The sequence below is a fragment of the Ipomoea triloba genome, chromosome 13 (genome assembly GCF_003576645.1).
Source record: "Ipomoea triloba cultivar NCNSP0323 chromosome 13, ASM357664v1".
In the NCBI taxonomy this organism is placed as follows: domain Eukaryota; kingdom Viridiplantae; phylum Streptophyta; class Magnoliopsida; order Solanales; family Convolvulaceae; genus Ipomoea; species Ipomoea triloba.
This window is the reverse complement of record NC_044928.1, coordinates 31801159-31815559: the sequence shown is the minus strand read 5'-3', so window position 1 is coordinate 31815559 and position 14401 is coordinate 31801159. Positions and strand designations below refer to the sequence as shown.

At 34.5% G+C, this 14401-nt stretch overlaps 2 protein-coding genes across 2 annotated transcripts; both read right to left on the bottom strand.

Moving 5' to 3' along the window:
• Positions 1-1986: 1986 nt before the first annotated feature.
• On the bottom strand, positions 1987-6214 carry LOC116000911 (methionine aminopeptidase 1B, chloroplastic). The gene is made up of 10 exons (XM_031240782.1): positions 6054-6214; positions 5772-5853; positions 4930-5170; positions 4383-4544; positions 4263-4304; positions 4094-4165; positions 3439-3518; positions 3123-3220; positions 2827-2874; positions 1987-2496 (listed from the first exon to the last, which is right to left on the bottom strand). The coding sequence occupies exons 1-10, from the start codon at positions 6190-6192 to the stop codon at positions 2351-2353; spliced, it is 1110 nt and encodes a 369-aa protein (XP_031096642.1). The 5' UTR covers positions 6193-6214; the 3' UTR covers positions 1987-2350.
• A 5799-nt stretch (positions 6215-12013) lies between these two features.
• Positions 12014-13579, bottom strand: LOC116002601 (AP2/ERF and B3 domain-containing transcription repressor RAV2-like). The gene has a single exon (XM_031242765.1). It carries the CDS (start codon positions 13435-13437, stop codon positions 12337-12339), a length of 1101 nt encoding a protein of 366 aa, XP_031098625.1. The 5' UTR covers positions 13438-13579; the 3' UTR covers positions 12014-12336.
• Positions 13580-14401: the final 822 nt, after the last annotated feature.

Sequence of the window (14401 nt, the reverse complement as noted above, 5' to 3'; positions counted from 1 at the left end):
TTTATATATATATATATATATATATATATATATATATATATATATATATATATATATATATATAAATCTTGTTAGCTTTCATATTACACCAGAAAAATTGAACCAACCCTCTAAACAACATTAATATGTAGGAATTTGTTACCTTGTACACTTAATTATATATGTTGTTGACTTGTCAAAAACTTGGGTAATATACATTGCCTTTGTGAGTGAATGGACCACATAATTATTAGGCACACAGTGGGCCATGGTGTACTATGGTTAAAATTTTCTAGATGATAAAATTACGCAAGTCATACATATTAAAAAATTATTATTTAAAATTGACTATTCTCACATTGTAACCTATTGTAATGTTACTTCAATTGAAAATATGGAAACAAATCATATCTCCACCATTATGTATCATTGTCATTGTCATAAATTATAATTGTAGCACTTTCAATTCAATTGGAGTAGCTATGTAAAATACAACTATAACATGAGTATAGTAGATATTTAGTTATACTCGTTAAATTATAAAAATTAGATTATGAATCTTATCTTTTTGATAAAGTAAAATTAAAAAATAAATAAATAAATAAAAAGGACAAATGGTGTGCATGGTAAAATATTAGCAGGAAAGAAGGGAGAAAGACAAGAGTTGTGTTGGAGTTTGGTGTTTAAGGTCGTTGTCAACTCAAGAGGGGTAAAAATGAAGAATCAAAGGTAAGATGGGGGGTAAAATTGAATTCCCACAAGAAATAGACGGTGAAAGCGGAGTTTCACTTCACCTAATCTAAAAATCCATCACGTGTATATATTACTTGGAATATACCTGTCGGGAGCGTTGGAGAATCACGAGGGCCTTGGATCTTAAAAGAGAAAGAGAAGGAATCTTTTCAGCTAAAGCGTGCACACGCGCACCAAAGCGCCGCGTAAGGCTGTGGCCCCTACTGAACGCGGAAAAAAGATGTTGGCTTTTCGCGGTGTACAAGGGCCAACAAAATCGTAATTTTCCACCCGACTTGCCGAGTCTGCGAGTGGATGACACGTACGAATCAACCGTTGACAGATTCATTTGGTAGTTGTGCTGTTTGAGTCGGCTACGCATTTTAAATAAAGACTGCACTCTAATCCCGATAGCTATTTTTTTTTAAAATTAATTAACCAAATTATTAATTTAAAAAAAAAAATTAATTAACCAGTTAAACTTAGGGCCGTTAGCGAACAGAGCTTTCGACAAACTACTCGTGTTCGAGCTCGGTAAGCGTTCGTTTATGTTCGTTTGTTAAGGTAAACGAACATAAACGAATAAAATTTTGAGCTCGGTTAATAAACGAACAGAGTATGAACAGTGGTAAGCTCGTTTGCTAAGTGTTCGCGAACAAGCTCGTTTGTGTTCGTTTAGTAGTGTTCATGAACAAACTCGTTTGTATTCGTTTAGTAGTGTTCAAAATTAATAAATAATAATTATATATTGTATATTAAGCTTTTGGGACGACGGATGTAGAATTTAAATATCTTATGATTTATGTTTTTATGTTTTGGCATGTAATGTGAACAAACAAATTATATGTGGACTTAGATTTTTATTTTGATATTAGATGCTACGAGTGGATTTATTCAATTATTTGTATTAGTTTTGTAGTTGTGTTACATTGTTTGTTTGATTATTGTTCGTGAACGTAGATTATTTCTTGTTCACGAACAAATTGTGTTCATGAACATGTACAGGTGTTTGGTTATTAAGTGTTCACGAACGTGTATGCTAATGTTAACGAACAAGTTCGCGAACGTGTTCACGAACGTTAACGAACACTAACAAACGCTTAACAAACAAACACGAACAGGATTTTCAAAAACCTTAACAAACGAACACGAACACTCCAAAATCCTTAACAAACGAACACGAACAGCCTCCGTTCGTTTATGTTCGGTTCGTTAACAGCCCTAGTTAAACTATATCGAGAGTTATCAGGTAAATTACATCTCGAGAGTCCAGACTTACGCAACTCCAATCAATTGTCATCTTACTAGACACAACTCATCGTCATACATATTGCCAACTTGTCATTAAATAAACCTTAACAAACACCAACTACTCATTAAATGAATTACAAACATGTGAATCTTCAGAAGATATAATGTTCAATCCATATCCGGATTCTGGTGCAACAGGAATCACCAACATTGTACATTTAGCATGTGTCTATCTAGGTGCATTTCATTTGTCTGTACTTCATCGCGTGCAAGTTTATGTGGTGCAGCTGCTCATTTGATTCTGCCTGTACTAAATTCGACGAGAAAGCAATGCAGCATTTACGCTATAACCACCCTCGACTACTAATAAAACTGAATCTGACCCGGGTTAGCATTTCGTTAAAATTTCAGCGCCAGTCTTTGTAATCAGAATCGTGTGCTCAAATTGTGCAGCGGGGCTTCCATCGGCTGTCAGAGTTGTCCAGTTATCTTCCCAGGTTATACACTCTGTGCTTCCCAGTGTAAGAATTGGTTCTGCACACAGATACACCCGAGTTAAATGACCAGCTAATTTACGAGATTTACAAGTCCTGACCACGAAAATTCATTTACTTTACAAGACCGCTAACGAATACTCCTGTCTCATGTCCACAAACTATTAACTTAAAGATGCCAGATTATCTCTAAACATTCACGCCAGAGCTATTAAGTTAAGTAACTATTAAATAAAACATCAATAATACTTCCCAACTTTCTCATTGACATTATGACTATAGGACTACTTTGTGAGATAAAGGGGTACGGTTTTGAGGGAAAGTAAAACAACACATTACTCGTGCAACAAACCAAAGAAAATGCACTCACCAATTGTAAATGTTTGTCCCTCAACCATGCAACCAGACTTGTCATTACCTGTAAAAACAGAGAAAACCAGTACGTTACAAAGAAAGGCAATGTTTGATTTGACATTCACAAAGTAGTGCTATCTCACACCACAATGACCCAATTTAGGGCCAATAACATTCTTAGGATTTTAGTGAACTCAAGCATCTTTAGTTGCATAGCTTTCATAATTAGTAAGCATCGCAAATAGAATTGATGAAGGAATGTCAATATGGCATGGCGGTGTGTCAAAGTGAACCAAATTGGAAGGTACTTACGGTGATGAAGTATGAGTGGCTCAGAATGAAATATGGTCCCAACACCATGTCCAACAAAACGATCCACAATGCCATACCCAAACCTTTCTGCATGTTCACTGAAACATAACCCTGAATAACTTTAGAAACAATCGATATCATGTATCAAACCATAAACCATTACATTTGTATGCATATTGCACAGGATTAATAGATCTTTGGAAATAGTATTTCTCTATATTTTAGTGGTTTATATATACAAAATACAAAGGAGATTGAATTACAAAGTGCCGGTAGAAGTGCTAGAGGAAAGATAATGTTCACAAGATAAAGACACCTGATTTTCTTCCCAATTTTCCTAAACAGGGCACCATCTTGACAAGCATCAATTCCTCTATACAAGCACTCCTCAGTCACCTGCCATAAGAGATTTCAAGATTATAGAGATCATAAATCTATGAGATTTGCTTAGTGTTTATGGTGTAGAAGATGGAAGATAGAGAAAGCTTCATTCATGTATGTTGAATCTAGAAACTTGTATTTACATAGAAAACTTGAATGCAAAAGCTTGAATTACTATATCTGTTCAACCACTTCTAACAAGCTTGAGTTATTCTTTCATGTAGTAATTCAAGCTTTTACATTCAAGTTCTTCCATTGTAAATACAAGTTTCTAGGTTCAACATACATGAATGAAGCTTTCTCTATCTTCCATCTTCTACACCATATAAGAGAAGAGAACTGATTACAATCACAAGTCATAACCATGAAAAGTTGCATAAGGAAGGAAAAAAAAGAAAAAAACAGAATGGTTATTCAATGGCTAATTTTTAGAGACAATATCAATAGCGTGTGACTGAAACAGCAAGCTTTCAAGTTTCAACAAATATCAATGGCTAAAGCTCGACTCTGGATCAAGTTTTCTGGCTGGCATGAGTTTCTAATTAAGGAAATTACTTTAAGTTATCTCTTTAGTTAGCAAAAGGATATACCTTCACAAGTCGTTTCATGGACTCACTGACATTGCCACAAAAGAAGGTTTTTGATGTGTCTCCATGATAACCCTGACAAATAGAACAAACACCGTGAACTTTGTAACAAGAGGTTTATTGGAAACACATAAGGAATCAATAAAACACAATATGTATAATCACAACTTACATTCAAGTATACTGTCACGTCAATGTTTATTATGTCACCATCCTGCATTATCAGTATTTTTCCTTTTCAGTGATCAGAAGTAAATTGAGTTGGCAAAAGTGGAAATGGAAAATCACCTACCCGTAGCTGGCGAGAGTCAGGTATTCCATGGCACATACACTCATTGACCGATGTACACACACTTTTAGGAAAACCCCCATAGCCCAGAGGTGAAGGGTAAGCACCAGCATCAATAATCATTTGGTGTACGGCTTTATCTATTTCATTTGTCGTTACTGATGGCTGATAATAAACATGAGAGTTTGTAAGCAACATGGCATACTAAGGGTTTTAAGTAATAAATTAAGAAATGAGTGATTTATCCAGGGTTTTAATGAGTGTGATATATTTCCTGTTGTCACAGACATAACCTGTGTCCAAAAAAACCTATTGGCACTCCGCAATGAATTCCACTCCCGCACACAATAAGTTACAGAAAAATTGAATTTTCCACAAAGAATGAAAAAGCGAGATGATTGTTTGTAACAAGAAAATGACCATAATCACGTTCAATAAAAATTTAGAATTAGTTTGATACTTGATTTCTCATATTTTATAGTTAGTAGAAATAAAGTAGTCTGAAAATAATCAATATTGAAAATTAAGTAATGGGTGTCAAATATCTCACCCTAACCAATGTTCCTGCATGCTCTAGCACCCGGGCAGCAAGCTCACCTGCTGCTCTCATATGAGCAATTCCTTCAGCATCATGAATTTGATGTTCATTTGCAATCTCTGGCAACTCTCTTGAGCCTACATAAGGGGGCTTCAGTATGTGATCTGGCACAGGAAGCCGTGGTGATACCCGCCCTCGCTTTAAAGGCAGCCTTCTCTTAGGATTATTAGAAGAACCAAGAAGTTCACGCTCCCTGTTCCAGCAAACAACGTTATAGTTTATGTTTTCCCTCTTTTCCCATTAAATACAAATTAACCAAAATTTGCAAGAAGTTAACTGAACCTCAAGTAATGAGACAAACTAGTGGAACCAAAACTCGAAAAGACATGGATATTAATGATGAATTTCCAGGGATACCAGCAGAATGGCTTTTAGGCTTCACATCATTATTCCTTATTGTGAGTTTGTCACACTCGTCAATCATTCAGCATTTAGGTATGAACATGGTGCAGAAACACAGGTTTACAGCTTCTGAACTTCTAATTTATTGCTAATTTACTAAAAGAGATCAATTTCAGCATTCATTTTAAGTCCCTAAATTTCAGAAAACAGTAACTACCAAGGAGAATATATAAATATACACATTGCAAAAAGAGCATGGAGGAAGAAAATTCCCTACTCTATGCCATTCAATTGAAATGATGCCATTAATTCACTTAAAGGTGTTGCCTGATAATCATATATGTCTTGTACATCACCATAGTACAGAAGATCAAATTATTACACATAATGAATTGAATGCTACCACAAGAGAAAAAAAAACATACTGTAATATAAGGAAAATGGAGTAATACCTTCTAATTCTTATGGCCTCTTCCAAACCCGATATTCTTTTCGCAGATATCACAAGCCTCTTATGAAAGTTGGAATTTTTATCTAAAATTGAGCACAACAAAAGGATATTATTTATCATCAAGCTCAGAACATCGACAACTACCAAAATTCACAGCTCATTAGTGTACTAATTCAAGATTGGGTAACCCCAAATGAACAAATCCCAAAGACCAAAGCTTAAAATAGCACACACACATGTATATAAGGAATAAAGCCAAGGGAATGCCGGAAGAGTAACGTACCAGAGGGAGAAAGGTGGAGGGAAGTGAGGTGGGTGCCGGAGAGCGAAGAAGATGACGACAGGAGCTTGACGTCATCATAAAAATGCGTCGAAGATTGCAGTGGAGAAGGTGCAAGGGAGAGTGAAGTGAGCAAAGCCATTTCCGCTGGGAGAAGGGAGAAGAGGAAAGATTTTATTTATTTATTTTTATTTTTTGGGGTAGAAAATGGGTATTGAAGATTTTTATGGTAAATGGGCCTTCATATTTAAAGTAATGGGCTAGCCTATTGAATATTAGCCCATTCACTCTTAAATCCAACATGAATATAATTTTTCTTTTTTTTGAAAAGTATTCATGTTAAATCCAACATGAATATAGGATGACAAGATAATAAGACATGGGAGTTTTTACATGGAAAATTGCGTGTATATATATATATGAGTGTTTTTGAGAAAGTATTTGGTGTACAAAGTTGGAATAATTTGTAAATAAATATCTCATTAGCAAGTTGTCAAACTAGTGTATGTGACAACCTAGCTAGTAGTTGAACTTTTGGTTGTCATGAGGTTTGAATCTTTTTTGTTGGTGTCTCTTTCTCTACAAGCTAGATATTTTTTGATTTTATGCTTTTATTGAGATTTAGGGGTCAAAATCTGTTTGTAATCTTAATATCAAGACAAACTATGAACTTATAATCTTAATATTTTTTTTGAGAAATTATAATCTTAATATTAGGTTCTCCCTTTTTTTTTTCTCCAAGATACCTTTTTTGTTTTATACTTTTGTTGAGCTGAGATTTAAGAGTTAAAATAAGTTCATAATTGTAATATCAAGACAAACCAATTAAGCTTAATAATTATCAAGATTTCTTATTTTCAAAAAAAAAAAAATTATCAAGATTTCTCAATAAATACAACTTAATCGTCCTCACTCTTTAGGGTATATACTTAGCATTTATTCGGATTAGCTTTTTTTTTTTTTTATTGGCTCTCTATTACCTATTGGATTAACAAATGGGACATATTAGGTAATTTCTAGAATGTGCATTAAGTGTTAAGCAAGACCTTGTCTTTTTTAGGTTAATTTAATGACACTTGCATGAAAGTCAAAAACAACCAACCAAAAGCCATTAGGCTGTCCATATATGTTGTGAGAAATTTCAGCTGGTACACGTTTACAAAGCTCACCATATTATTTTAGCAATATTAGAATTATTGGCAATGTAACATTCTTTTTGTCTAAGTAAATAGCTTATTTTTCTAATAAAAATAAATGGATTTGAATTAAATTCTTTTTTTTTTAAATAATCATATCAGAATAATGTACATGTTCGGAAGCCTAGCTTTATCTTGAATAAAATTATCATGGTTTTAACAATATAATTTTAGAAATACTACTTAAGGTTAAGTTGAAAATTAAATGATCTCGAAATATAAGTAAATTAAGCCCGATACTTCAATTAGAGGAGCGACGAGTTGGTTCACCAAACCTCAACCCGACATTTCACTTTTTCAAGGTCGAAGGGATCCAATGCCCAACTACCGAATTTATAGATAGTGTTTCTATTCATCATGTTTAGGAGGTCAGTGAACATGTTAGCTTATACTCTTGCTATAGCCACAGGTTTTCAATCCGATCTAGGGAATTGGAACTTATTCTATGTATTTATGATTTGATTTGCCTTGCATAATATTATTATCTTGTCCTTTTTCAGAAAAAAAATTATTATATTTAAATTATATATATATGGAAAGTACTCCCTCTGCCTCATTTTTTGTGGCTGGTTCGATTAACAACACTCAATTGAAACTAAGTTATTTTTAATTTGATTTTAATTTTTATAATATTAAATTTATTATCAAGATATAAAATTTATATATTTAGAAAATAAATTAAAATTACTATTAATAAAAAATTAAATTTAAAAATAATTAAAAATTACTAAAAATAATAATAAAAAAATTAATTCAATCAATGAATAATAAACACGACATATAAAATGAGAGAGAGAATAATACTATAATTAGAATTGTATAAGCAAAGCTTATGACACATATGCCAAAAGGTGCATGCATTAACACAAGTTGGAGAGGGATTCTATATACTTTGTTTTATTTATTCACTAAACATCAATATAAAATTCGACAAAGAAATCTCGATCTTATTGTGTGAACTACATACTCTTTTTATTTTATCTTTATTTGTTTTGATGTGCTATAAGACTATTGCAACAACATGTGTGACATTACATTTATTATTCCTGCAGATGTTTCTAAGAAACAACAATGGAACCTCAAAGTAGAATAAATTGATTGTTGATATATATATAATATAAAACATAAATATACAATATGTTTAATATTAATTACACTTTTAGTTGAGATGAAACACATTCCTAGTACATGTATATATAGAGCATGTAATATATAAAATTGGATAGCGAATTTCGTTGTCAAGGAACGCTCTTACGCATGAGATCAGAGAGACTTGAAAGTGGTTGTGCATACTCATAACGCTCTCAAATCTATCATCAACAAAGACATTATATTATGGGAGTATCTCGTGTTCGCAAGTTTAATTTGTTAGGGGCAGATAATAGGGCATTGAGTGTATGTTTTAAGGTCCCTTCCTCTTGGTCGAAAAATATATAAAGCATAAATGTATGTGTATGTAGTCCAACTATCAGATCGATACACATTTGTTGTATTACTACAACATATGACGTTGTAGAATTTTCTTCTTTTTTTTTTTAAAGAAAACCCACACACTTTATTAAACCACCAAAACAAATACAAAACAAGAGACTGGACCAACCATATCTCAAGTAAACGGGGACAAACTCGCTAATCCAACAATCAAAATCTGTACCTAAACTCGTAGTGACCGCGTCTCTTCTCGCGCCAGCCACTTGCCCGACCTCTCTTGCCCCCTAGCACGCTCAAATCACCCCTCATGCTAATATAAGTGTCATCCTCAAAGTCATTTCCCTCAGACTAACCAAAAGTCGGCTTGTAATCCGAGTCAGAACTCGAATAAGAAATATAATTTTAATCCTAGGATATAATGATCTCTTGACATTTTCATCTTCAAAATGATGCAAACCTTTCTTCATGATATGAACAAACCAATATTGAAATAGATATTTGTTGCTAACTTTTTGGGATTTGAAGAGTAGTTTGTACTTCGAATATCCCTTCTTTGACTGTAACTTAATGCCTACATTTCACATTATTATAGTAGAGAAATTAATTAATTAAAATGTGCAGTGTTGACATTGGGCAAAGTGGCTGTCTTCCTTGTGATATAGATTAGAGTTAGGCAGAGTTCATAGTCAAACCCACATATTTTAGACGTACTACAACGAATTCTTATGCCATGCAACTTACAATTATTTAAGCTTGTCATTAAGAACATGAATTGTCGATAATTGTAGGCGCACACATAATATCAGCTTATTATTTGAGAAATATTTTATGGATTATATAGAGGATAGATATATACAAATCTTCAATTATCATTAAAATTAAGTGATTAATTGTATTTGAATTGCAATATGAATACGTAGGATAATATAAAAGTCTAAATTTTAGTCTCGTTTCAATATTGTTGGATTTGTATGATAGACACACATTTTTATAATGGGATCGTATTTCACTAGTCAAAAGGTAGATCGATGAATAATTAAGATGTGCTATATATGCAACTTCAAGTTGATTTGTTATGAATTATTCCTCATATCTATAATCATATTTAATTTTTATTATAATATATAATTATCATCAATTCGATCAATAATTAAAGCTCGCTAATGATATACACACTGCGTTATGATTTTGTTTAATAAGGGCAAATATTATTGTCTGGAATTTTGATGACAGTACAGATGGAAGATTAATTTAAATACAAAAATTTGTACATCTTTTAGGCTCTCTAGAATTAATTACTTTCAAGATTCTAAAAATCACGTTGGTTTTGGAAAAGATACAGTTCATGAATCTGCACTTGAATTGATTCACATTGCTTAGCCAATTCCCAGGATGAAACATGAATCTTATCAAATTTTAATATTATCTTTTATTTAATTACACCCCAAAGCTGTCGGACAATATATAGTTTTTATATGATAATTCATACACAAACATAACATACTACAATGCAAATGCATTATTATGGAAAATCCTTTCAAAGTTTTTCTTTTCTTTTCTGTTTAATCAAAATAATAAATACGGAAATATCTAAAAATAAATACTTAATTGCTTACCGGCTACCGCCACGTACAACATTCCTCAGTCTTGAAACTACAAACCTATTGTCATTAAGAAACACCCGAACAAGGAAAGAAAGACAATCATACACTTTCAATCCTTACTCGTGCTATAAGGATAAGCTCACTAAGAAATCAATCGCTCTATTTTACTTTCTATATACATATATGATTAACACAAATTAAACTTCTCATTCCTGTCCTGTTACTCCGCTACTACAAGTCCCCATAAGATTTGCGTTCTGCCCTTTAAAGTGCTCTTAAGTAGTCAATCGCCTTACCATCATTTCTAATTCCTCTAAATCACTTTCCATCATTTCTAATTCCTCTAAATCACTTTCCATCGTTATTCAATTATACCCATTCTTCCAAACCCAAGAATTCCCTTTATGTTTTTGTTGTTATTTATTATCATTTTTAAGTAATAAATATATAGAATTGAAACATTGTTTATATTTTGATATTGGAAAGTCTAGTTTTCCATGGAAGAATGTAGGGATAAAGTGCCTAACAATTTTGGAAATATATATAAAGCAAAAAACAAAGCAAGTAGGCATATTATATTACTAAATGTGGATGCAGCCAGACCATCCAGTGCAACTAAACCAGCTTTTCCATAACTACATTCTCTAACGTAGACTTTACCTAACAAACTTAAACAGTGTTTGGTCAATGACTGGGTTGGAAACCCGGAATTCAAATAAAACTGATAATTATTAATATTTGTTCCAAGAAATTTAGACCAAAGAATATCAGGAATGGAAAATGGAGAGAATACATGTATGCATACATGTATTATTTGGTTTAATACATATTGCCAACATGTACAAATATGAATAAAAATTACAACTGGAGTGGACACATTTAAGTTTTCAAGTGACATAAAATTGTATTGCACCATTATAAGATTTATCTTGTAAACATTATATATAGTAGAATGGTGTTTAAAATATTCCATAAAACTGATCAACTTCATTGTAAAAGAATCGTTTTATATTGGAGCAATATGATTTCTTAAACTAGTGGGATAAAGCAAGATTAGTACAAAACATGATAAGTGAATAAGGAGAAACCATCACTAGGATAGGTACAATAATGTTGGCATTTTGGTTGGTACTAAATTGGCAATACAAGAACAAGAATCTCATCTATATATCTTCAATATAATTCCTTTGAATTGATTTCAATTCAATCCTTCTTTTGCTGATGTTTGTAGGCCACTAATGGAAAGATTAACTCCACAACATATACTTCCCCCAGATTTGGAACATTGGTTTAGATGGCTCCAAACTTTCTACCCTTTAATGCTGATTCAGATTATTCTTCATAATCCAACAACACAAAAACATTATCGTATCCCTTTTAAGTCCCTCTACAGTTCAAATAAAGTTGTCTAAAAGTAGTAAAGTTCTAACAACATGAATCATATCCCAGTAATAATGTTCCATGCATTAACACCACCAAAAACACTATATGTGAATGAAGTGGTACGAGTTTCTTTCAACTTGATCAGAAGTCTCGAGTTCGAGTTAAAGGAGTGTTAATTTGTTGCCTGGCGAAATAAGTGAAATTTAATGAGATAGATAGGCTTTATGTATGGTAAGATATAGATGTATATAATTGGAAAGCACTGACAAAGGGAAAAAGCTAAGTATAAAAGGAAATAGCATGTGAAGCATAAGAACAGATATAAAAACAATACAAGAAACTTATGTACTTTTGAGCATGAACAAGTTAAAAGATGTTATTTCTATTTCCACATTTTTTTTTGTAATGTTTTACCAGCTAGTTGTTGATGATGATGAGCTCTTTATTAGAGCCATTCTTAGCTTCCCTAAAAACACTAATATACAAATTGGAACTTGCAAGTTGCAACATGCCCATCCCTCCCTTCAACTCATCCTCAAAACCAAAAACAAAAAAATTAAAAACGAAAGATTAGAAATAAAAGGTGATTTCTAACACCTGCCTAGTTGAGCTGACAATCTGACATATACTATTCGTGTTTAAACAAAGGTTTCAGATTCGAGTCTCGAAACGTTACAAAGCATCAATGACCCTTTGCTTTTTGCTACACTCCAATGGCAAGAACTCCATTACTTCTCTTATCCTCTTGCCACCACTGCAACTACTGATATTATTGGTGGTATCCATAGCCGCCATAGCCATAGGGGATACTACTGTACTACTCTTGCTTAATATGTTGACGCCAAATAGTCTAAACACTTGAACCGGATGAACCGGGATGTCGGATCCGGTCCCATTCCTGGGCTTCCAGTCGATGTAGAGCTGTTTTTCCGGTCCGGTCGATCTGTGGAAACTCACAATGTCTCCGGCTTTCAAGCTCTTCTCCTTCACGAACCGGCTCCACCCCTTGGTCAGCACGTAGCTCTGGCTGCTATTCCAGTACGAGTACCGGAACCGCCATACTTTCCCGTTGGTGTCCTCGAAGTTCAAGAGAACTCCTTTGGAGGTGACGGCGCCGTTTTGGAGAGGGAAGTGCTTCTCCGCTTGTTGCTTGGGGATCACGAGCCGGTTCAGCTTGCCCACGTCGCTAGGAGTCACGGCTTTCTCGAAGAGCCGCTCCCGGGACTTAGCCGATCTATCGGCTTCCGGTTTCCGGGCGCTCGTATTGTTACTGTTGTTAATGTTGAAGGCTCGGCGGCTCTGCTCCAGCTCGTCGGCGTAAGTGTGTTTTCGGAGCATATCCACGATCTCCGCCTTGGAGTGGGAGCTCAAAAACACCGCCTCGTAGTCGTCTCCGTTGGCGGTTGTTTCCGACAACGGCTTGAAATTGGTAACGGCATCGCGGCCGCGGAAGCGCTGGGCGGCGATGTCGTACACCCTAGCGGCTTCCTCTTCCTCGTTGAACGTCCCGAGCCACACCCGCTGGTGTTTCTCGTAGATTTGAGCCCCCCACCGCCCATTCGGCTGGGGAACCACGCCTTTGAATCTCGACGACGGCAGTTTCCGGCCGGACTCCGCCTCCACGCCGTTCTCCGCGTCGATGATCACGCTCGCGCCGCTCCCCATTCGGCAGAGGCTCTCCGGCGACTTGGTTGCCGGCGGCAAATTCAATGCAACCGACATAGAGTCGCTAGAACTGCTCTCATCTATGCTGCTCGGAGTGCTTGCATCCATTATTTCGATCTTGATTTTAGAGAGAGAAAGAAGATAGCTAGAGAGATACCAAAAGAAAGAAGTATGAATTGGGTTGGTGGTGATAGAGCAAGTTGTAGCATATATATACAACACACATAGCTGCCCTCAAGTTTTGTATGGCCATTTTTAATATATGTTTAATGTAGTAAATACAAGTTGTTTGAAATTGTGTATGTTGAGAAAAAATATATGGAGATGTGGATAGTGTGGGTCAACCCAAGGACAATTAAGGTAAGGAACTAGGAAGATTCATGAGATGAGTAGGGGGGTGGGGGTGGGGGTGGGTAGTAGTTTATATATGTCATTTATATGCATAGATACATGTGGGTGTATGTATATGTTGTGATGGGGTGTGGGGTTAGGATAATGAGCAAGTTGATGGGGTTCACATGAGTGTGGACCTTGTAATATAGTAAGTTCATCCCCCCTGAGCTTTGCTGCTACTGCGGCATGGCATTGGCATCTCTCTCTCTCTACTTATAATGTTTATCTGGAAATGCAGTAGTTGGTGTACTACCTAAAAAGCTAAGCATCAACAAATAATACACAAACTGCCATAGCCCATAGCTTCTCAAATATCACTATTACATAATTATCACTTTTCATTTTTAATTATTATTTTGAGTTACGAGAAAACCCATAATTTCTATTTAGAGTGCGCATTGAGTGAATTTCACCTTATGACTCTCATATACAAAGGATCACAATAGATAAACTAGCCTCTAGGTTGTGTTGTACATAATTGACCCATTCAACTCAAATCATAGTTTATTAATTTATTAGTTATAACGATTATAATATGGGTTTCCATAGTTGTATTTGAAAAACAAAAAGGTATTCGGGTATTGAAGTGTTAATAGATGACTCACGGGATGGAAAATGATTTCGAGATCGAATGTATAGTTTGGTATTTATGGAATTGATCTCCCTTAACCCTTAGCTT

What these genes read in the sequence shown, in the direction of transcription:
- LOC116000911 (XM_031240782.1), bottom strand. Translation starts at nt 6,192, where the DNA reads ATGGCTTTGCTCACTTCACTCTCCCTTGCACCTTCTCCACTGCAATCT. An exon ending in CCTCCACCTTTCTCCCTCTG is followed by an intron (nt 5,854 to 6,053) that starts GTACGTTACTCT and finishes GCTCAATTTTAG; the next exon opens with ATAAAAATTCCAACTTTCAT. An exon ending in AAAATTGGGAAGAAAATCAG is followed by an intron (nt 3,221 to 3,438) that starts GTGTCTTTATCT and finishes GTTATGTTTCAG; the next exon opens with TGAACATGCAGAAAGGTTTG.
- LOC116002601 (XM_031242765.1), bottom strand. Translation starts at nt 13,437, where the DNA reads ATGGATGCAAGCACTCCGAGCAGCATAGATGAGAGCAGTTCTAGCGAC.